The following is a 25,323-nucleotide window of genomic DNA, read 5'->3' as shown; positions in this document are numbered from 1 at the left end:
GTTTTGAAACTGACCCATTTTTAGAAATTTTTGCAACATTTGCAGATTCAGAATACAAACAGCTATACCATTTATAGAACACTCATTAAAAATGAAGTAGCAATTTAGTACAGGAATAATTAAGAGGTCAGTGAAAGTCCCTGCAGCCTGGGACTAAAGCATTGTCTTTATTTGCCATAGTACTTAAAATTTTTCATCAGTAACATTAAAAACTGGTAACATGAAGGTAACATAAGCTGTTATTTACCTCAGATGGACATACATGGTTAATTTTTTTTATTCTGAGTAGACATATTAAAAGAATAAGTGCTGAACATGTCAGCACATATCCAAATATCCAGTTTCGAATAAAACAGTGGGATAAAATATTTTCTCTTGCCTTGAAAAATATTTAACACACATATTTTGAAGTCCTTATTAATTATATATGCTTCTATTCTTAGCTATTTGATGTAGTTGGTATCAGGCGATATGTACCTGACTGTCCTTGTTAATATGGGCTGTATTTGTAGAAGTTTTGTATTTAGAAATCTTGTATATTAAAGGTTTATTTAGTAGGGATGCATTTTAATATTAATTTAGAAGGGATGCATTAAAATTTACTGGAAACTTCTAAAAAAAAGTTGCCCTATGTTTCCATGTCTATGGAGTCTTGAAATGTTGTGTGTCAGAATCTAATCTATACAGAAAATGACTCGTTTGAGCCTTTTATTCTAGTTTGTTGTTTTTGTTCTCCTTGCTCATTTGTCACACAGTTAATCAAGTATTTAAGAATGTGTGAGCAATTCCAATGAATTTTGAAAGGGAGCTATTTACATGAACCTTAAGATTTACCTTTCCTGAAATGAAATTCAAGTACCAGTATCTAGTTAAAATATCCCAGGACTTGATGTGGGAAATCTGCCAACTGAAGGAGATGTTGCTTAAATTGCAGCATGGCATTGGAAAAAAATAAATAATATATATATATAGCCTAATTTTCTTTGATTACAAAATAATGTAAGCAAACACTTTTAGACTGAAATATGGTGCTTTTTACCCCAAGGAATTCTAATGTGTGCCTAAATTTAAGAAGTTAAGAGCTTTATTTGATATCTCTTTTCAGCCATGTCTTGAATAGAGAGAAAAATGAAAATATAGTTCTTTAATTTAGCTGAGATACTGACAACTGATCTTCCAGAAATAACTTCTCAGTGTCAGAGAGGTTGCACAGCCTTAACCAAATAATAAAATGTCAGGTGTAAAAACGTTATTGGTTTATTAACATTTAACCCATTCTTATGAACTATTCTAAAACTTTTAAACTGAGTAAAAATAATTCCCACGGGCAGGTGGGGTTTGTATTATATGCTTATTTTAGAGGAGGTTTATTGCAAAAACATCAGCAGATCTCAGCAAGTGAACTGATGCTTTCATCTAGGCCACTTCCAAAGCAGTGTATTGGCATATTGAACTGTGTGGGTGGTTTTAGTCTTGGACTTCAGTGACAAATTAAGGTCTTCTAGAAGGCAAAAGTTTCAATTGACTTATTCTAGTTCCTTTGATTATATATTAAATAGCTCTCTTCAGCTACTTTTGTTATAACTCTTAAGGGTTCATTTAGTCTGTTCTAAAAATCAGATTTTGACTAAGTCTTCTTACAAGAAGGCACCAACAAATCAGTATGTAAGAAATTAAAGCAGACCTGTTACTCCATTATGCAAGAATAACAGAAACATAAAGCCCAAAAATAAAACATTAAACCACAATAGTGTAGATTACAAAAGAGCTTTCAAAGCAACTTGTTAAAGACATAAGACCAGCATTATTTCAAATGCATTAGAATAGGAAAATTTACACAGGAAAATTTGCAGCTGATAGTAAATTATGTAGAATAGGAGAAATGAAAACAAACTGCAAAGAAGTACCTCAGTGATACTGAGTGATAAAGTGACAAGTGAAATTCACTGCAAATCAATTTAAAGTGGTTCACAAAGGGAAAAAAATATAAATTTGTGCACAAAAATGGACTTCAAACTGACAATTATTGTTTAAGAACTTCACTGTGAGATTATCTATTCCCAGTGTATTCACTGTGAGCTATGAAAATAGTAGAAGCAAAAAAAAAAAAGTAAATTTAATGTTACACATTTTTAGAAAGAAATAGAATAAATTAGAAAATATCACAGTTACAAGCAGTGTCACAATGCTGCACCTGCATCTTGAATAGGTAGAGAGAATGGGTTGGATGAGTAAAGGATGATTGAATAAATATTTTAAATAAGGAACAGGTAGAACTACAAACTTTCAATCTGGGAAGAAGAAAATTGAAGGAGGCTGTGGCAAGTTTCTTAACTCATGAGTTGTGAGTAAATAGATAATGAGTGATTGTGTACTGGCTCTTTACTGCAAGGACATTGGGCATTGGGTGAAACTAGCAGGTGGTGTGTTTGAATTGAACCAAAGGGAGTATTTTTTCAGTTTCACATAGGAACACCATGGAACTCCTCAACACAAGTTGTGTTAATAATGATTCAAAAAGTAGTAAGATTTACAGAATTGCTGATATTGTCCATTGAGGACTATAAAGCTCATAATTCTGTTCCAGAGAGCCACTGAAGCTTAGACTTGCTGGATCCCAGGAAAGTGTGCTTGGAAAAATCACTGCATGTTTGCCTTGGATTTGTGCAGTCCCTCAATGTCCCTGATGGGCCACTGCTAGCGAGGGGACAAGTAAATACTTGGTTCAATCAAGTATAGGCTGCCCGAGATGAAGCTCAAGAAAAGTTTCAGTTAAAAACACTGCTGAGATGCAAACATACTTTGATTTGCTTGTAGCTTCAGAGATGGAGGGCTGGCTTTGTCTCTTCTATGTTTGTTTTAATTTTACTTAATCTGAAATTAACATCTCCATTGAGATGAATGGGATAGGATTTCTAGATGTTTGTTGTTTGTCACATGAAATTATGTTCCTTTCGTGGCTAATTATATTTTAATTTTCTTACTGCCTATATTTGTATCTGTTTTTCTTCATTTAATCACATATCAACTCTTGCCTTGTATTTAATTATTGTACTTTCTTTTTAATACATTTTGAATGAAAGTTGTGCTGAGGAGTTCAGTGTTTTTTTGCAAAAATCTGCATTGGACTGCACAATTTTAAAGCATAAAGAACGCAGTAGGTGGTTTCTTTTATTAATTACTTGGGTTATGGGGGAGACAAGGGTGACTTCAAGACAGGAAGGGTTCAAGCATCCTGGAAAACAAGACTGAGTGTCAAAATGCTGTTGGTGTCTCCAAGAAAATGTTTAAATAAAATAGGCTGCAGTTTAATAGAAACAAGTGTAAGTAGGAAATAGAGAAATGTTTAACTGTACAAATCTCAGGTGTGGAGTTTTTGGCTAGATAAGAGTTCTGCCCTGAAGAATTTCATGTGATTTGATGGATTAGAAACTGTTCGAGAATTAATGCCCTCTCCAAGCAAAAAAGCAGGAAGAATGTAAGGAGTATTTACCTCGACCATAATTTTGTTATTCTCTGTGTTAGTGGGGTGGGATCTGAGTAAAGAGGCCTAGAATTTGGTGTCTTGATTGAATATGAAGCAACAGAAAATTTAGACATCAGTGAGAATGGCCAGAGTCTAGAATACATGACTCACAATCTGAAATTAAATGAACTGTGATTGTTATCACACGTCCTCTTAAGTTTAATCATTTAATCATGTTACTTTGTGCCCTGGCATCTATGAAACCAGAACCATCTGAGTTCCTAATTTTCTCTGTTACTTGCTTCATTTTTTATTTTTGCAGCCTTTTCTCCTCTGGAATGAGACTCCAATCTGGCATCCTGCTCTGGTTTTCCTTGTAGGTCCAAATTTGCTTGTACTTTCAATATCAGTGTCAGACTGTATGCTCTGATTGTATATTTCCTAGTCTTTAGTAAATTAGTGAAAGGCAAAAGTTGGGCTTTGAGAAATAAGAGTGGAAACTATGGTCATTTAGTCAGAAATGGAGATTTTTTTTCTCTCTCCCTCTTTCCACAGAACTCAATAAACACATCCAAATGCATTTAAAATTATTTAGACTTTATTTATATGAAATTTCTTTGAAAAGTATCTTTAGTAAATTGCTACATATTTCTGTATGACATACCTCTGAGGTATTATGAAGCTAGAAATGCAGTTTTCTCAAATTGATTTCTGTTTCACCCAGGGCTCTTGTAAAATCCACTTTTATAGTAATTTTTTTATATAAGAAATTTAATACTATATTTTGAAATACAACTTAAAATGTCCTTTTTCTTTGTTGGTGGTTGCTTTCTTTTTTGTTTGCCTTATATAGATCTGCAGTAGCATTTAGTGACAATGACACTTCTAGATTAATTGTGCATTGTTCAGAGCATATAACTTTGTCAGTTTTAATTTCATTGCCTTTTTGTTTCTCTGAAATATGTTTTGTGAACTTGTGAGGGAATGAGCAAGGGTTATCTTAGTTCATTTATCTAATGCTGCAGTCAAAGTACAGACTCTGCATTTTTTTACTATCTCCTTATATTGACAAATTATTTATGCTTGCAATCTTTTGTTGGCAGCCAACTCTGAACTCCCTCTTCCTTTTGGGAGTGATTGACCAGAATGAGACATGCTGTTCTAGTCACTCTGAACCATTAGTTTATCAAAATGCATTAAAACTGTACTGTCATTTTCTCTTACTGCTTTTGCATACTAATAATGTGCTGGCCTTTGTCCACTGCTGTGCATCCAACTGAAATTTTCACTGAGATTTTTGGGTGCTTCATAAAGTATCCTAAGGGTAGGGCTTTCCAGGAAGTCTAAGGGATAGAGGTGTCCATCTCTAATTTGAAATTCAAATTTCAAATGCATCAGTAACTGAAGCTCCTTGGACTCTGAATCTCTCAGCCAATATCTTTTGCTAAAGAGATGTCTGGTGCAAGCTTGTGAATTAACTGGGTGTTGAGGATCTCCTGTGCATTCCTACACTTTGCTTTCTGAGTTATTTTATTAATCCACTTTGAATATTTGCTTTTTTTACCCTGAAACTAATAGTGAAGTACTTTGTCAGAAGGCCAAATAAACTTTGTCAACCTGTTTTTCAGCCCATGCTATTTATCTTGCATGACCGATGGAATCCAAAAGCAGTGTAAAAATTTTGCTCAGCAAAGTAGAATATGTGTTTGTTCATATGGGAGGGAGGCATAATCTAAACAAATTGATTTAATTTTAGCATATCATCACTCCTTTCCATTTTCTCACTAATTTCAGTGTAATTTCTCTCAATTTACATCAATGACTGTGATATTTTTGCTATTCTCCATAGGTTTAAAATATCTTTCAACATGTGGGCTGATATTACTTGGTAGTTTTTCAGCTCTGTGATTTAAAATCTCTTCAGAACACCTGGATGTATTTCTAAACATGCATAGTGATTAGATGTTTCCATTATTGTTCAGCTGTAGCAATGCAGCTCAGCATTTCAATCTTAAGGAATTAATTTTATGGTTTCCTCCATTCTTCTATCACCTGGACATTCAAGGGGTTTGAGTTTGCCTTTGTAATATCACTACAAGGTGAGAAATACAATTCTGAAAAGCACAAGATGAGGAAGAGAGAGGAATCTTTCAAAATTTTCATAACTTTGCTACTAAGTAAAAAATACTATGACTGACTTCTGTGGAACTAGAATGAGCCCTGCATAAATGATCCTGAAAAATTTCACTCTCAAGGCTTGTCTTCAAGGGGAAATTACTGTGAGAAATCTGAAGTATAAGTTATAGAACGCATTCGTTGCTGAACATTAACTCCCCATGCAAATAACCAGAGTTTGAGTAAGTTGCTCTATTTGGAAAGTATGTAACCAATTGTAAATTCAAACTCCATCTCACTCCTGCACTATAGTAGAATCTAATTTTTTTTTAAGATTTGATATGTTGTAACAAATCTAAGTTCTTCTGCACTTGAACATTTGATCCTGAATATGTTTCTAGTGTACACACATTTATCCATTTGCAATCCATTTTTGTAATCTGTCAGCATCGGCTGCATTGCTCATAAACCCAAGTAATTTGAATTCTTTAATCTGCCTATATTATTTCCTATTACTGTCTGTTCTGTATTTCTCTGTGTGCTATATATATATATATATGCGTGTGCTTGTGTGTGTATTTGCACAAGTATAGAACCTAACTGTGCTCACTAAAATTATTAACAACCTGTTTTTCCTACAAATGCTCAATTTTTTGGTTTTCATCACTTCCCTTGCTTTCTCCAATCCTTTACTCTTTCACTCCTGGTTGTGTGGTGCATTGACTAGAAGATGGTTACGTGTTATAATTTGAAGTACTTCACATTCAATTTCTCTTGCATACTCATACATACACAGCAGATCGTGATGTTTTATAAAATAGGTTGGACTTCATGATTTATTTCTCCTGGTACTTTTATATTTGACTGAAATATTTCCAGACCCCGAATGGCAGTTATATCAGCTACATTTTTTAAATGTCAGAGGGAATAGCTTGATTTTATTACTTTTTTGACACGCTATGCCCTTATTTCTTATATAATTTTGGTAAGTTCCATAGTATAGGGATCATGATTCTTTCACATTCAGTAATTTAATCCCTTATTTCTCACACACTGACAGATATTGTTTGATCCCAGCATCTTGATTCTGATCTCAAAAATTTGCTCTGAACTGTTTATTATCTATAAACTCAAAGTCACTTTGACTGTTGACTATAATTCCTCTTAAGGTATCATCAGTAGTTGTAATAATTTTCCAAGTGCATCCATATCACCTCCCTGGACAAAAAACCTTCCAGGAGAAATTTAACCCTCTCTTAATATTAATGTTCTTTCTGCTTGAAATGGATAGGTGCCATTAAGAATAAGTGAGACATGAATGTGAAAGTATTTTAGCTAAGAATGTCAAACTACAAATCTAAGATGAAAATTCAGCATAAAAAAATGTGAAATAATATATACAATTTATAGTTTGTAGAAGAAATACTGTCCTCCCTTGAGAGGAAAAGCTATTATCAGTGCTTTAAAACAGAACTGCCACCAATAAGCAGTAGCTTACACTGCATACTTGCACTACCTTTTTTAGTATGCTATAAAAAGAAATAACTATTCCATATTTTATAGTTACAAATTAAATTTCAAATCCAGATTTATTTTCCCTTGTGATCACATATTTTAAGGTAAGAGGAATGAACACCCATAATCAGAATGCAGAAAAAAAATCCTTTATTGTCATGAAATTAAACATGATGTTGCTTTAAATAGAAGTACATATTTCTCAAAAACTGGGCTCAGGGGAAATAGTATTATGACTATTTTCAAACCACTATATGTGCCAGTGGCCAAACACTGAGAAACTAAACCCTGAGAGCAGGAGGATGGGTAGGTTGTGTGAGTAAATTGGAGATTCCACCAGAGATTCTCTTTCCCTAACTAAATTTAATATTAATCTTTCTGAACTACTGTGTGAATGTGAGGCTTTTTCAAAATATTAAAGTTCTTATGAAATGGTACAAAGTTTGGACACATCATCAGCTGCAAAGAGGGCGGCTGCAAATGTCTGCTCAAGAATCTTTACACATATTGGCATATGTTTCTTCCATGTTGCTGAGCTGGGAAATAGTTTTATCTGTGCCTGAGAACAGGCAACCTTCTGTGGAGTTCTCAGCCATCCTAAAATGCAAAAAAAGCCTCAGGTGCTCAAAATTTTTAAAAATTGCACCACAATTTATATAGTGAATTAAGATTCTCTAGTCTCAGCTTCAGCACTGTCCAACTCCATCTCCATTTTATTAAAGGAATAAACTCCTATTCTCTGTGGTAAACAGCAGGAGAGCGTCGGTCTGATTTTACGCAGCTTTTGCAATCTGATTTGAAAGTGTTGGTTTCGTGCTTTACTTTCTGGTTTTTATCTGTGAATCCCAGTGGACTTGTAAATTAACTGGTATTCACATGTTGACATTTTTTCTTCAAAATGTTTAAAGTAACTGCTGAGACACCAATGAAGGATGCTGCAGAAAAACTGCTGGTAATATCCTGTTAACTCTGCAAGAACTCCAAATGCATTCGTAAGGAGAAAAAATGTAGTCAAAAGTAAAGGTACAGTAAGATGATGATTTTCTTTAAAATTGTACCATTCGTAGGGACTGCTAAGGGTATTCATGGGGCAAAGAAACAATGATCAGGATGCACAAGATGTGTATTTTATGTTTAACACCACTACATACTAACACCTACATCTTTGCTTTAAATAGCAGTGTTGTACTGGTAATAGAGAACAGTGAAAAGAGAAATGAGTACTGATCATCAACTTTTCTTTTTTTAAATTTCCTGAGAAAAAAATTAAGTGGACTAGAACAGTATGGAATATATGGATCATAAGCTATATAGAAAGAAGAAAAAATTAATTGCAGCTAGAACATGGATCTAGGATCACAAAGCTGATCACTTCCTCCTACAGAAAAAGTAAAGTTTGAAACTAAAATAACAAAATTTGGTGCTTTGAGGGTTTTTCTCTTTTATTTGGGAAGGAAGGAGACTGAGAGAGAAAATATAAGATAATGGAGGTACCTCTAGGTCTCCTCTATGCTGTGATGAAGCATTGCTCCTTGGGGAAATGTCCTGTTGTTGTGGCACTATGAGACCGTCTGCTGTCATACAGTGTCTGCTTGAGAAGCTGAAATCAAGGGATTAGAATCAATTAAAGTACATGTGTTGTACAGCCTACCCAGTCTTAAGAGAATGGCTTTGAACATTCCAACTATTTATTGCCCTAATTAATATGCAGTTAATTATGAGAATGTATCAGAGCCCTTGCCTACCTCTGCCTCTTTCTCTCCTATAGGTGTTCCTAGCACCTTATCAACTCTCTGAATACTGGTAAGACCATTCAGATTGAAGGAGAAAAATATGAAAAGGTCATTATAAGATACCTAGGTGCAACAGATGTTTTCCAAATTGATACTAAAGATTAAAATTAAAAATTGCTACTTATAAATTTTATTATCATAAACAGAAAACACAGTATTTGAATCTGAGAGCTAATCTTACCATGTTTTTAATTTGTCTCCAAGCACATCTATTGTAGCTCTTTCTAGTTAGTTTCTCATGTGACAAACCCTCACCATTTGTCACAAGTCTCACAAATCTGAAGTCCTGAAGTCCACATCCTGAATGCATGTAATGGCTCTTAAATATGATTTTACCTTAAAGACTTAGGTGAAAATTGACAAAGATTAAGGGTGGCAAAAAATTTCTGTAGGCACTCTCAGCCATCAAAGAGCCTTTCTGAGAAGCTGTAACTGATTTGAAATGAAGCAGCACTAAAGGAAAAGTGTGGAAGATTTATTTGAGTGCACCATGGCAGTGAGCTGTGGGGCAGAAGTGATGCTGTGTGCTGAGGAGCATGTTCTGCTGGAATTGACTGTGCTGTAGAATGCAGTGCTGTAACAACAGAAAGTGCTTTTGTGAGGACACCTTAAACTTGTAGATGCAGAGGATGTTTTTGCACAGGGAAGTCATATAACCGTCTGGACTAATCAGAAAGAAGAAAGGGAACTGCTTTGTTTTCCACTGAAGTGTAGGAGACACTGTACCTACATGACATGTACCTACATCTTTGGTTGTACTACTGACACACCTATAGGTTAGGCTGTACATCAAAGTTTGAAAAAATTGGACTGCAAAGAAGGTTTCCTAAGTTCTGTCTTTCCTAACTAAAAAGTGGAAAAGACAGTCAGACAGGACTCTAGTAAATCTTAGAAGTCTTGGAGAAAATCATTAGAATTTTGTGGTATTAGTTGTCTGCTCTCAGACTCTTAAGAGTGGTGAGTATTCTTTTACTGTACTTTAATGTGCTACTTTGGCACTGGAAAAAGGTTTGGTAAGGAGCCAAGGATCTGATTTCTGATTTTCCATAATGGCCAGAAAATGATCTGTCTTTTACTTCATGTGTTCAGCCTGTTGTCTTTGTCTCCCAGTAGCAGCCTGAGGAGCAGTGTGAGAGACACAAGTGCTGCACTTGGGGCTGTTTTATGTGTTTTATTCCAGTTGTCAGGCATTTCCAAATGTTCCCTAAATTGCTTTCATTCCTGTATCTCTACAGCTATCTGCTGGGCTGAATGTGCACATAGCTTGATGATGGATGTGTGTTGAAGGCATCGAGCTTTTATTCAATAAACGTTTTATCTATTTATTTCTTTTCTAATATGTTTACTTGTCCTGTATTGCAGTGTATTTACTTTCTTTATTAGCAAGAATTTGTTTACCAGTGGAAGACAGAGTTGTGACTAATATATTTATTTTATTGATATTTTTTATATATTTTACTAATATATTTATTAATCAATGTTAAGACTTGCTAAGCAGTTGCTTTCTATGGTCTCTTCAAATCATACTTCTTTGTTTGCTTTGAGAAAAGATGGACTATGAGGTCCTTTCTGTAGAATTTCTGATTCTTTGATGCCCAAAGTCTCTCAGCATACCTGAACTCAGTGTGGATTTAGTATGTTTCTTGGTTTTGTAAATCCCAGTATTTTATCAAACATTCATACTCACTCATAGTGTTTTTCTCTGACCTTTATCTTGATCTTGTCTCTTATCAGAGCCTGTGCCAGTAGCCAAAATTTCAAAATTAAATTTTCAATCTTAAGTCCATCATTGATTTATTATTTCACCTTCTTTACATCCTCTGTTCTGTAGTTACTCTTAAAAAAAAAAAAAATTGCTCCTGAGCTGTTATTTTTTCTTAAATTTTGTTCAGTCATCCTTTAAAAGGCCAAAAGATTTCAACTCTGATGCACCTTTCAGCTGCTTTTTTAAATTCTGGGTGAATTCCGTGCTCAGTTTACATCTGTGCTTTACAGTGTAACTCTGAGCCAAGAAGCTGGATCCTTCTCTTACTGTTTGCATTTGACAGTAGAAGGTTTCCAGCCTGGGCATTGTGGGATAGCAGAATTCATTACCAAGGGAAGGATCAGTTGTTTCCTGCCTTGTATGATGGGGGTATACAACAGCTATATGGGACCCAATAGAGCAATTCTTATCAGACAAATGAGAGAACTACATCCCAGGGACTAATGCCAGAGCCTTGGAAAAGTTATTAAAAAAGATGTAAACACAGGGTAAGACACTGGCCTTGGCTCATCAAACTCATCTGAGATGTCTTACTGTTGGGTAAGTTTCAAGGTGGGGATAAAGAAGCCTCCCTGCCTGCAAGACAGGCTTGTTGCCTGGCTGCTCCCCCTGGCCAGCTTCCCACAAGTCACCCCTGGCTGTCTTGGGGTGATCCCCGAGCCGCTGCCATGGTCTGATGAGCTTTACTTGGACTGCTCCTCCCCTGCATGGGGGCAGTGCTGAAAACAAAAAGTGTAATATTGACAAGTGCTGCCCAGAAAAGCTCTGAGAAGAATTAAACCTTTTTGGAGTCCTTGAAGTTGTATTGTCTTAAAACCAGCATGGGTTTGTAGTTTTTCTTTGGCTTTTGGTTGGGGTTTTTTTGCAGGAATAGGATTTGGTGGAGGGGTATGTGAGTTTTTGTGGTTGTTTTTATTTTTTAGCATCAGGAATCTGATACTCTTTACAGGAGCATAAAAGATTTTAGGGTCAGTTATTTGACCTGGATGTCCTGTAGGAATTTGCTGTTTTATACCACAGAGTTAAACTGTCCTCATCCCTCGTGAATGCTTCTCTTGCCATCCCTGACCCTCTGAGGAATTTTTTCCTTTAAAAGACAGGTCTCTCGTAAATCCTCTGCATCAAATTCTAATTTTATTTCCTAAACATCTGTGAGTATTAAGGTATTCTTTGTGACAATGAGTGGGGGAAAATTAATAATATTCAATTAATTATACCAGAGGTAGAGAGGCTGAAGTTTGACCTTTTTGCTGTACTGTAGAAATATACACAAAAGCTTCTTATCAGCCACACATCATTACATCTTGCACCTTTATAATTACATGACTACTGCTTGTTTGGCTGAAGAACTGACATGGCATCTTTGTTACTTCAATTTATATTGATTCAGATACTTAATTAACTATTTGAGGTGTAAGTTTAATTCAACAAATGCTAATGAAATTCCATTTCAAATATGCTAATGTGATAAGTAAAATTGGCCTTCTCATCTGCGCTAATCTGACCATTATCCACTCTTTGCATCTTAATAGGAACTGAATTTTTATTTATGTCTATTTAGAAGTATCCTTCTAAATGTACCTGGCTTTATGGGCTAAACTTATTAAAGGTCTTTATGAAATTGTAATTCAGTGACTTTTATGTGGATGGTTTGAGTATGGTATTTTTCAAAGATACCATAAAGTATGTGTGTAAACTACAACTGTAGAACGTTTATTTAGCAGAGAAATTTATTAATGTGTTTATACTGTATATATTACTGTACTGCTACATAAGTGCAGTCAGAAAAGGAATTAGGAAATGTAATGCTAGCCTTAGGGAAGCAAATTTCCTTCAAAACTCCTATCTGCTAATATCACCTGCCAATGATATAATGGTGTTTATAGTTCATGCTAACATTTCTTAGCTTTCCTTTTTATCCATTATAGTCTGTGTACCTGATAGAAGCCTGCAGCCAATTGCTGTTACTTTGTAGCTCCTACCTTTACTCACCAAATAGCTATTTCCTTTTTTATTCCTTTTTTTTTATTCTTGTAAGGTAGTAACTGTTGGCTGTTATAAAACTGCAATCTCATTGGAAAAGGCTCACACAAATAAATTCACTGCTGAGATTAGGACTTTAAAATGTTAATGTCTTTCTTTGTGCTAACATATATTTTGTGTTGCTGCTTAAAGAGAAACCTTTATACTTTTTCATTACCCAAAGAGGTGTTACAACAGCAAGGCAGCATTTCTGGAAAGTCTGTGGGATCATGGGTTTTTAGGTACTACTTCATTTAGGAAATCTTAGTGCATCTCCCTAACAAAAATATGCCCATAGTTTGAGTAAAATGAAAGTGAACAAAATTCTTAGGTGCCTAGAAGACTCTTAATCAGCAATATGAACTGCTGCAATGTTTATTTGACTTTGGGTCTCTGGTCCTTTTTGTACTTTGTCTTCTCCTTCTTGTATGAAAAGAGATCACTGAGCTCAACTTGCAGCTCTGTTACAAAACTCCAGTGTTGTATTTTACTCTCTCTTACCCTTTCTTGCTTTCTCCAGCTGGCAGCAGAGATTTTCCATGGTTACAGGTGGGAGGTATATTCCTGGGAACTGACTGACCTCTCCTACCTGATTCTGATAAAGGCCAGTAACGACAATGCAAATGTTATTTAGTTACTACAGTTAGTCTGGGAATGGAGCAGAGCATAAAAGTGTGCAGAGAAGTTTCATGCCATATAAAGGGTTATTTCTCTGGGATAACTGTCCTTTCCCACATAGTCTTTAGTCTCATGGACTAGGTAATTTTGGATTCTTCTGAATCAAGTCTCACTTCAAGGGCACAGCTCTAAAGTTATTCAATTGCACCTGATTGGTCTCATTCTAACAGACCTAATGTAATTGCTCTGCTTGTAATAAAATTAAAAGTCACAATTGTTTTTACACAGGAAACTTTTCCAAAATTTTTAATATTTTTCACACTCAGAAATGTGCTCTTATTGTCTCCTGAACTCTGCCTAGGCATATCTCACATGTGTGGCTAGAAGTAGCTGAACTGTGTTTCCTTCCAAGTGGTATTAAAGAGGATACCTTTCTGTTCAACCATTGGACATGTGCCAAGTATTTTCAAATGTCCATTATTTCACAAATTATATTATAATCAGAATTAAGGTATTATGAAGAGGACTTTTGATGATTCTATTACTTCTAATATTTAATGCTTAGAATTAATAAAATTATTCATTACATTATTGGATTTGAATACATTGATACTGGATTCTGTTAAGCAATGTGTCCTATATGCACTGGGTAATTCATTTGTCTGTTTTTAAAAAATGTATAAGCCATGCTGAGTGGAGATTTGCATTTATTATGCTATGTAACTAATTCTCGTTTTACTGAAGGAAAATCACCAGATATTCCAAAACTTTTAGAATTATATTGTTTTAGAATTATTTATTACATAACCCAGTCTGTACATAACCCAGTCTGTATAGGGATACTTTACATGGGTCTAACTGACATCACAGTATGATTGTCCTTCCAAAAAATTTCTGAAACTGTTCACCTTATATGACCTTTGGTTGTGAACACAGTTAGGCTGGAATTGTTTTTTATATTGTCAGCATTGGAGTTGTTCTTAATAATAGAGATATAATTGAGCTGTTACAAGTTTGCGTGCCAGTAAGCCTTAACATGTTTGCATTGTACTCTTCTCAGTGATTGATCTTTGTGTTGCAATAAGTTCATATCTAACAGGAATTAACAGGAAAAGCAGTATCAAGACAAAAATTGGCGTTTTGTTATATTTGCTCTGACCACCTCCTCTTGCTGCAGTTTTCAGTCACCAACAGAAGTATTTCTGCAGAAATGCTTTGAAACAACGAAATCCTGATTTTGTAGTTAGTACTTGATTTTTTTTTTCTTTTTTTTTTTTTTTTTTTGTGAGGAGCAAGCTTTATAAAAAAAATTGAGTTTTGTGCTGAAACATTGCTGAAACATTGAGGAACCTCTTTGCTTTTCAATTCAGCATGTAATCCAGCTATAAGTTATCATAAGGGTTGTGAGAGGCTGCTATGAAATGGCACAAAGTTGGAATTGGAAGGGGAATTGGATGGAGAATTAGAAGCCCTGGGGTTTTTTTTCTTGGTTGGACTATAAACCTGCTATGTGACCTTGAGCAGACCAGATTAACCTGACTTTCCAAGGCATTTGCACTCCTGAACTGGATCTATACATTGGTCAGCTGCAATTTCCTGTAAGGTGTGAATGGTGCCTTAATAAGGTGCAGGCAGTTCATTAACACAAAGTGCTGCAGAATTCTCCAATGGAAAACATTACAGGCAGTGTAACAGGAAGTATTATTAGGAACTAATAATGTTATAAATTAGTAATAATATATTTAGGTTTACCCCATGATTTTGTACTTTACCCCAAAGCAAGATAAATCGTAAGACGCTTGGAAGTTTTTTCAGAGTAGAGTGCAGCAGTTCAGGGTCTTTAGTACATTTCTGTAATATTAAAATGATTTTTCAGCCAGCATAGCAGCTTCTCAAGTCTAGTCTAGGTTTTAAAAAAATAAAAGAAACAGCAGCCCAAGGTACTATTTGCTTAATTAGTCCTTTCTGCAGCATGAATTTATTTCTGAACTACATTTCTGCTTAATAAGTATCATATCTGTTGATGTTACTAAACAGCACCAACACTACCAAATAATAGGGAAAAATGGTAATAAGGCACTGTAATTCTGATCATGTGTCATGGGTTTTTTTTTAATAAGAATACTTTCAGATTCTTCATTGGTGCAGTGCACCAACGTAAAATATATTGTTTTCATTATAAAAAACAGTTAATATCTGCTAAAAATGTAGTTGCATAAAGGCACAAAAGCAACACAAAAATTATTCAAATAACATTCCAATTATATATGATAAATTTTCTTTAAAACCTTTACATTTATGTAGCAATTATAACCTAACCACAGGATCTAATATCTTAGAGCTTCACTGAAATCAATCAAATATCTTAGGCCAAAGCTGAAATGTCGTTCTGATAGAATTGCTCCCAAAGGCAATTTTGATTCATTTAGGAACCAGTTTTACCACACATTTTGAATTTGATTTTTTCTGTAATATTTCCTGGGTAAGGTTTTTTCCTAGCAATGATTCTAATAAATTTTTAAAACAACTAATTAATTTAAAAACTGGTTAAATTGGTTAATGTTAATTATTTTTTCAAACAATATTTCAGTCCCCAGAATATGCAGAATACCTTCTGCTACTTGCTGCCTGAATGTGTCTTACAAAGAACTGCTGATTTCAGATGGTAAATTAAGCAGACTCTCACTCACATCAGAAGTGAACCTGAGAATATTTTGGAAGACCAATCTTTCCTCAGCAATAAGTAGGATTTTCTCATTCAGCTTACAGTCTTTTTTGGGTTTCAGTAATTGCACCTGATTCTTAGGTGTATGAAACTAGAAAACTCAGGGATGAAATAACATTAATGTGTTTGAATTTTTTAAACAAAATTAAATAGTGAATGTGAGAATTTTTTCACCTGCCACCAGATCTAGGAAGAGCACATCTCTGTCTATACTAGTGCAGAGTCCCAGTATGAAATACTTGTTTCTTTTCTACTCTGGTTTTAGATTATTTCAGAGAAATTCCTTTTTTTTCCCTCTTCCTTTCTATTTTTTCAATTTAAGCTATTAACCTAGTTAGTCTCAAGAATACTAATTCTCAAGAAATCTAAAAATAGTTTTCTTTCAAGTTAAATAAAATTGCCTAAAATACCTGTCTAGAATCAGTTCATGAAACTGTTTCAAAATGGGATAGTTCCAGAATTTAAATCAGAACTGTATGTCTCCACCTTGCTATTTATAAGTAATCCCTTGCTTGGCAGACACTCAGGGAGGTCTTAGGGCTTAGTTCAAAGTATTGTAATCTAATGTATAGATGTGTAAGTGCATTTATAATGTATAACATGCTGTATTATCATGAAAGATGTAAATTGAGAAAACCTGTAAGATTTTTATAACAACAATTCCTCAGTCTTCCTGGAAGAATTTTAATTTAACAATGAAGATTAATAGAATGCAAACTAACACTGGGTTTTCAGAACAGGTTGAAAGAATGATTGGCTCCCGCTCCCAAATCCCAGCCTGCTGGCATCACAGGTATGGAAAGATGCCATACTGTCATATGTTGCTACTTCTGAAACCATCTTATGCATAGCTGTGCCTTTCCTCAGATTGAACTATTCAGGAACCTTGTGAATTGTGAAAAATTTGGCTTGAAATTTCTAAAGCAGAGTCCCTTCTTTGAAAGCTGGCATTCTAGGAATCATCTGGGGTGCGACACTTCAAATTTCGTGCTGTGCATCCTAAGGATCTTTCCAAACCAACATTAGCTGCCATTATTGTAAAATGCATTTTAGTCCCTCAGCAGCACTGAACAGCATGGTTACCACTTCCCAAGCTTGCCACGCAAAGGAATAGTAACTATAAATGATTTGGATATAAACATACCTATTCTTCCCTCCTGTGACTGCCATAGAAAGTCTTGCATTCTTTGCTCTTGGGAACTTCAAACAGAACTTCTGAGTGGAGTTCCTAGTGAAAAAATTGTGATCTTTAAAATGAAACCTCCTTTCAAGTTCTCAAAGAACAGCATTCCAGTCTGTCATTACAAAGCAAATTTGTACTTAGACTTTTCTAATATTTAGTAATTGTATACTCACTGTTCCTAGCTGAAACTGTACTCTCTTTGAAAAAGCAGTTGCCCTTTAAGTCTTGCTTGGACATAACAGGGAATGTTCTCTGCAGATTTCTTCACTAAAGGTCATAGTTTGTTTTTTAAATTACAATTTTAGGGTTAATATTTGCTATATAACTGTGAATTTAGTGCTCATTGAGGCTGACTACAATCATTCCCTAGATATCCAAGAAGCTGGAGAGGGTTTCAGTAAAATTTAGAAAATAGATTTAATGAATCTGCTGCATTGCCCAGACTGTTATTATCAAAAATTTTAAATCTTTAAGCCTGTAAAGTAAGACTCAAAGTAAACAATTTTAAAATAGAAATATTGAATACTCCTCAGTGCCATGACAAATGGGAATTGTCTGTGTTTTCTGTGGTTGTTTCTAAGAGATGAAGTACTGTGACCAATATGTTCAGAAAGAGACAGTGAACACTGAAGAAGGAGCTAAGGTTGTAACATTTCTGAGACTACTTTAAAATATGAGCCATAATTCAAAATTATTCTAAAAATGGTTTTTGTTTATTAAATGACTGCTGCTTCACTGTAGAAAAAAAACCCTTGCTTCTGCATGTTATATTAAAAACAAAACAAGAATGTAGGTATATTCCACAAATCTTAAAATCCTATAATTGCTCAGAAAGGAGTGAAACTCAAGAGTCCTTCCAATGGGTATTTGTCTTGTGGGATTTTCAGAGTTAAAACAGGAAATCCAAGCACAGTGGTTCAAGTGCAGGTGTTGCATTGATCTGAATTTTTTATGACTGCTGTTACAATGGCAGATCTGTAAGCAATCTGTTTCAAATATTATGTACAAAAGTTACCCAGGAGATTTCAAATGTTAGTAAAACAGTTATATAGATGTTTTCTTTCACTTACATCTACACATGCACATACCTGCAAGCCTAAAGTTTTTGCAAATTTTGAATATACTTAACATTTGCCACTTCTTAAAATGACCATATGCAATGTGGATTAAGTAAAAGAAGCTATTCAGCCTCAAGCAGACTTGCCTCCCTGCAGAAAACTCTCAGTGACCAGAAGGCATCTGGATATGTCTTATACAGAGCTTTGGAGGAACTGTAGAATATTTTCTGAAGATCTGATTTTGCAAAGACTTTTCCAACACCTACATGGCTGTGCAACACAACACTTGGATAGTCACAGAGAATCCATCCACCCTGCATCATTTATTTTTCCCACACTGATCCCACTTAGCCACTTTACTTTTTTTGTTTTGACACAGCTTTCTGCTCTAATGGGCTCAGATTTCAAAACTTTGCCTATATCTGTGTTTTGTTTTTTGTGTCTAAGTAAACAGAATTATTTTTGTATGATTCATAGCTCACTAAAACTCAGATGGTGGCACCATCATCCAAGTCTGTTATTTATATAAGAATATACTATTCTAGCAGGGAATTTGAGGAAAGGTGCTGACATTCAAATATTCTTTGGAATTATTGTTATCATATGAGGTACAGTATTTATAACAAGAAAAGTTTGTGGTATATATGAAGATAATTAGGAACATCAAAGCAAGCAACAAATGGTCAGGATTTAAAATTAGGTAAACAATTACAATCTGTTTAGATGAAATAAAAGTTGTTGAAAGGTTAGTATCCATCATTGGTCACTTTTGGTAAGGAGAAAAAAGCCCCAACACATGGGACTTTTCTGTCCTTCTGAAATAAAGTCAGGGGAAGCAACTTCCCTATAAATTTCCTATTGGGATCACAGATTACCTTTGTGACTTGAGTTGTGAGTTGAATTTTTTAACTGATGATGAGTTTAGAATCACTGATTTGTCTAATTTTATTTTGCAGATGCTTCAGAAGCTTGCTGTGTGCTTACCAGGGGTTCTGTCTACCATCTCAAGAGGGGACTCACCTATTCTTTCATTAATTGAGCAAAACATTATCTTGAAATAATTATTCCTCTCCACATGGCCTTCCTACTCGTGTCAGCTTATCTTCTGCTGACTCATGCTCGGGGTGCTCCTGATGAGAATGGGGCCCTGTTGGAAACACTGAAGTCACAAGTGGGATTATTCAGCAATAAAAGTGAACACTATTCAGCACAGGTGAGACCTCCTGGCACGAGCCGACAAATACCTCAGACAATCATCATAGGAGTTCGTAAAGGAGGGACCAGAGCTTTGCTGGAAATGTTGGATATTCATCCTAACATTGTGGTGGCAGCTACAGAAGTCCACTTCTTTGACTGGGATGAAAATTATGTGAAAGGAATAGACTGGTATAGAAATCTGATGCCATTTTCTTATGGAAATCAAATTACAATTGAGAAAACACCAGGCTATTTTACATCACCACAGGCTCCAGGAAGAATTCATGACATGAATAGCTCCATTAAACTGCTGCTCATTCTAAGAGATCCCACTGAGAGAGTTATATCTGACTATACCCAAGTATATTACAACAGAGTAGAAAGTCACAAGCCTGTTCAGCTCTTTGAAGATATTGTTATTAAGAATGGAGTGCTTAATACCAAATACAAAGCTATTCAGAGAAGTCTATATGATGTCCATATGGAAAAGTGGCTTAAGCATTTCAGTCTGGATCAAATTCACATAGTGGATGGCAATACTTTGATCAAGGACCCTCTTCCTGAATTACAAAAAGTTGAAAGATTTCTAAATCTTCCGTCCCGAATTGTGTCTTCTAATTTTTATTTTAACCAAACCAAGGGATTTTACTGCATCAGAAGTGATGGGAGGGAGAGATGTTTACATGAATCCAAAGGGCGTCCCCATCCCCTTGTTAACAGCACTGTTTTAGAGCAACTGTATTCTTATTTCAGAGAGCACAATGCAAAATTTTACAGGATGGTTAATCATTCCTTTGACTGGCATTAACACATTTGGGGTCAATGTTTCTTAAAAACGACCTGAGACAAACTTTCAGACATACCTTTCTAAACTGTAAAGACTTGTATTATGAGAATTAACACACTGGTTATATGCTTAATTGGAATAACACAACTGTTGACTCATTGAAAGGGTACTCTTTATGTTGGGAAAAATAAGTTTTATGATTTGTATGATTACTGGGAGTCATATTCTGATCTTCTTTCTCTCACATGCAAATACATTAACTTCAGCAAACTTAGCAAAGGTGTATCTCTACAAGATTTCTGCTGTTCTGGAAAAATGCATCTAACTGTAAAAATGTAAATATTGGAAATTGTATTATTCTAACTGTTCTGTATTTTTTGTTGTTAGTATTTTTTATACCCCACATGATAGTGGTGTTGATTTATAGAATTTTTCATAAAATAAGTTTAAATTGTATGTTAAAATAGGGGCATACATAGTAGCTCCAATAAATAAATCATCATCTTTAATATGCTGAAGTACTTAATTAATAATAGAAGAAATCTAATTCACCTGTAATTTTGAATAGGTGAGCTAGAAGCCACCTGTCTGTATAACATGAGTATTAAACCACACACTTACTATCTTGGGTTTGCAAAAAAGTCTGCAAAGTAAGAATATAAACTGTTTGAAGAAGGTTAAAGTGAGACTTCTGAATGTAAATAAATTAAAATATCCCAGGAACACTAATACTCTATACACTAAAATAAAAATCAATGCCAAAAAATTATTAACAATTAATGAGCAACTGTACAAATATTTGATTGCATAAATTATGTCACTTTGCTCTTGAATGGAAAAGCTCTTAGTGCTACCATATGAATTATGTTTGTACTCTGTGACTAGTTATTCTGTTGTTCTCCTGACTTTGGTTTATATATCTCCATTGGCACAACAGTTCTTGTTGAAAAAAAATATTATTTGCTTGCCCCCTGAAGCATGGTGTAGTTTTATTTTGCCATTTCTGGTGCAGACCACAGGATAGTCTCAACATTAAAAAAACCTCTTGTTGTGTTACATATCTCAGACACAGTGTTCAGTATGACATACTCAGGTTATATGTACGAACCACAACCATTTCTAGCCCTGCATCAGGATTTTATTTTCAATATTTTTTAACAGTATTGTGCTGATTTTTCTGATTTTTCATGTAAACATTTTATTGCATATCAATACCAAAGAAGAACAACTCTGAGCATCAAACCCAGCTGAACCCTGGCAAGGGTCCTGCATCAGTCACTGCTCAGCCTAAAGCAGTGTGTGTTCCTACCGTGGGATTCCTCCACTTTCCAGGCTAAAAGGTATGTACTGCAGGGCTGATTTGTAGGCTTTTAATACCTTATGAGTGGACTGCTTAGGCAAGTAGCAGAATTCCTCTGAAGCTGGATGGAATTAGACTCAGATTATGTGGAAATAGCTTTCATCAAATATTCTGTCAAAAATGTAAAATGTTAAAAATAATATAATGAATCTTATTTTTTAGCTCTTCTATTACTTGTATGTATGGGAGAAAATACACTGTATATATGAGAGCAAATTATTTTCATTAGCATATAATTAATCTTTGAAATTACCTTTAGTAAGTATATTTGTAGTATATTTACTACATCCCTGATTTCTATAGATGGTGCAAATTTTCTTTTACTTCTTCCACTTTTCTGAGATTGTGGCTTCTTAATTAATTAATACTGATCAGATGTAGGCACTAGAAAATACAATTTCAAATTATAATCTGTGGAAAAACAAAAATATTTGTTTCAAATTAGTCAAAGAACAGAGTGTTTATGCTGGTCTTTTACCATCTCCACAAGGACATTGGATAGGCAAACTGTAATAATTACAGTTGTGCAGTCTAACAGTATTGTCTTTGTCTTTTCTCAAGTAAAAAGCTAAACCAGAAAATGTCTGAACTCTGAATTTACAGTGTGATTCTCTATCAGAATAGCTCTTTATACTTTGTGTGCACAGCACTTTAGTCTGATAACAGAACACCCAAATCCAGATCCCCAGTATTGTCTAGCATGGCTGGCTCTTTCTGACCAATGCAATCTCAGTGATAAACAAAACTCCTTCCAATTTCAGAAATATGTTATTAAAGGGAGAAACATAAATGCAGCTTATATAGGACAAAAATATATTACTTTCTGTTTCTTATACATTCTGAAAATCTATTTTTTCTTTTTTTTTCTTACAAAAAGCAAATTTGAAAACAATGTATACTTTAATAAAAGTTTCAGGTAGATGCTAGTAATTGAAAAACTCATATGTCAATATGCCACATTAAATTTCATAGTCTTCCAAGAAAAAGAAAGGGAGAAAATTCTAATGTCTTTCTATATTTATGCTTGCAGGCATCAAGTCTTTCTCTTTCTTCTCTGAAGTTTACAGCTAATCTTTAAATGAGCTGAATGCAGGAGCAGCAGTTAGCAGAAGCTGTATGCATCTTTGAAAATGCAAGTCCCTTTCTGGAATTTACATTTCAAGGAGAGCTGAGCTATATGGATTAGTGATGCATATATCTATTTGATTTGTTATCACTCCTCATTCCTGTTCAGAATTTTGGGGAAGAACAGAGTTGATGGAATGAATTTAATATTATTTTAGAGTTTACTAATATAATGAGAAGTATATTAAGCATTAATAAATATATGAATATAATCTGGGTGAGGGGTTGGTTTGGTGTGTTTTTTTATGTAAACCAAGATTCTCATCAGAAATTTTGTTTTGGTAAATGGTCAAAAAACAAGCACCTTAACCTCTGCAAAACAGCAATTAATGAACAATATTTAGTTGCTGGCCAAATAGTTTCCACTTTGATTATTCTAAGTTTCAATGTAACTTTATAAATTGTTTTGCTATTTTCTAAAACTAATTTAAAAGTTAGAACCAACAGTGGCTAAAAAGACTCTGTATCATTCTGTGATTACAGAGGAATTGTATTGTCTTGCCTTTAAGGTTAATTAACAGTGACATGAGCTTACCACAATTCCTGCAAACATTTAGGATAGCAAGACATTAACTAAACTGCAATGTATAAATTAGTCCTTGAAGGTGAATCTGCTACTTAGGGGAAATACAACAGATTGAAACAGACTGATAAAAATAATAGTTTTCTGTGTAAATAGATGTGATGAAAAATGTAGACTGTCCTGTATTAGCCCATGTAACAAGTACTGAATCTGTCTTCTGATTCAATATAGTTTTACACTTTCATATCACATATTCTTTCAGTGCCATTACAAAAACCTCTCAGTAAGTGTTTAAAAACATACCTTCATGTAAACTCTCAACCAGGAGTACAGTTTTTCTCTCAAAGGCCATTTCTTTAGTATTATATTGTTTCCTCTGAGATAAAAAGGTGGTTTGAGTCACCCTGCAATAAAAGTAGAGCGTTATCATGCCAGAATTAATATTACTTCAATTTGCTATAGTTCTCAGTCAAAAACACTTCTATATAGGGACAGATAACAACTCAACAGTCTCAGTATTTTCTCTCTCTTCATTACATAATACAACCATGTTCCAATTTTTCTTATTCTGACGAATGTTAGACTAAACACATTGTCACTCTAAAGCACTGCCTTTCAGATTTAAATCAAGTGGCAGTAATTAAAGGGAAGCACAGGTAATTGAGGAGCCATTCCCTTTGCTACTCACACTAGAAAAGGTTTTCTTTTTGAACCATCATAAACTTTGTTAGGGATGTACCAGCCAAACTTGCAATAGGAAAAAATAAGGGCAACTAGAACAGGATAAAACCAGAGCTTAAGGCCCTCTTCTGTGAAATATTTGTTAAGTCAATATGGCAAATTACAAATGAAAATTATAATTGGACTGGTAAAACAATGCACAGGACTAAGATGCTGTTTCAGGGATTTAGTCTTCTACATGTCTAAATGAATTTTGTGATCATTAGGAATATACATTTTCAAAACACTGTATTTCACCTTATCAGAGAGTCCTACAGTGCTGTAGGACAGGTTGAGTATATTATGCCTATCCTTGGGTGAAATTCTGCAGTGATACCCTGGTAAATTGGATGGGAAGTAACAACTGTCCTTACTAAATGCTGGGCATTTTAAAATGCCTTTTGGAAAATCAGCAGCACTAGATGCAGCAGATTTGTTGTTGATTTGACAACGACTGTCATCCTAGAAGAATGCTGCAGCTGTCACGAGAAGATTGAAGATACCTTTTCTATACTCTGCCATGATACAAATCTACAATTCCAGACAAGTGATGCAGATGGAACTCTGCAAACTGTGGGGGGGCAGTGCTGCCTCAAGTGAAGAAAGATTAAGGCCTCATAAACAGCATATGCTGTAGTTACATGCATGCATCATACACAGCTTACAAAATACACCAAGTCTAAAACAAAAACTGGCACAAGCTACAGCTGGGCACTAATATGATGCTGTTGAAGGCATACCAAACCAGAGGTAACAGTTATATATGAGCTATCTGTAACTTATTATTTGTCATATTAACTGTGTGTTTGCCAGACAACCAGTCTTTATGTGATTGAAGTTCTTTGTCAGGTGTACATATGACAAAATGAATAAAACAGATGTACAGATTGGCTGGGGAAAAACCAGCCAGTGGATCATATACATAGGGCTCACTTATGCACAGGAGCACACCAGAACACGGTTCAAGCAAACTGCCTTTCATACTTTAAAAAAACAAACTTTCTCTATGTTTTAGTTTCTTTAAATTGTTTGTGTGCATGTGTGTGTGAGAGTAAAATCCTCCAATACACTTTTTAATAACAAATGTGGAATTTTAAAATTCAAATGCATCCAAGAATTCAAAAATACTTTGGTTTCAGTGTCCTAAATAAGGTATTTCTATTCAAAAATTACTACATCTTTAGCAGCATTACAACACCGTTCACTTCCCATTTAGTTCTTTTATGCCTTGCACTGCTCCCTCTCATCTCTCCCTTGAAAATACGTTTTCATAGGAAATGCCTTTTTTTTGCCACCTGATTTCAGTTTTATATGGGTACAGTTCAAAATATGCATCACTTGCATTAAATAT

The 25,323-nt window shown here is 34.7% G+C and overlaps 1 protein-coding gene and 1 long non-coding RNA gene across 4 annotated transcripts in view; one reads left to right on the top strand and one right to left on the bottom strand.

Annotated features, from left to right (window-relative positions):
* LOC128791787 (heparan sulfate glucosamine 3-O-sulfotransferase 1-like) overlaps positions 1-22,936 on the top strand; it is a 46,789-nt gene extending 23,853 nt beyond the window's left edge. For 2 of the 3 annotated variants that reach the window (XR_008432144.1, XR_008432143.1), the window contains exons 2-3: positions 19,217-21,584; positions 22,635-22,936. Coding sequence is in view for 1 of the 3 variants with exons in the window: in XM_053949679.1 (XP_053805654.1) it covers positions 19,336-20,265 (930 nt within the window). In the remaining 2 variants the exon portion in view is untranslated. Of the gene's footprint in view, positions 1-19,216; positions 21,681-22,634 lie in introns of those variants that run through there. The other variant, XM_053949679.1, reaches the window with a different exon arrangement.
* Positions 7,251-22,011, bottom strand: LOC128791788 (uncharacterized). The gene is made up of 4 exons (XR_008432145.1): positions 21,858-22,011; positions 19,281-19,419; positions 17,164-17,247; positions 7,251-8,696 (listed from the first exon to the last, which is right to left on the bottom strand). It is a non-coding gene; the product is annotated as an uncharacterized LOC128791788 (long non-coding RNA).
* Positions 22,937-25,323: the final 2,387 nt, after the last annotated feature.

Source organism: Vidua chalybeata, chromosome 8 (assembly GCF_026979565.1).
Source record: "Vidua chalybeata isolate OUT-0048 chromosome 8, bVidCha1 merged haplotype, whole genome shotgun sequence".
Classification (NCBI taxonomy): domain Eukaryota; kingdom Metazoa; phylum Chordata; class Aves; order Passeriformes; family Viduidae; genus Vidua; species Vidua chalybeata.
The sequence above is the reverse complement of the archived record's forward strand: the minus strand, read 5'-3'. Positions and strand labels throughout refer to the sequence as shown.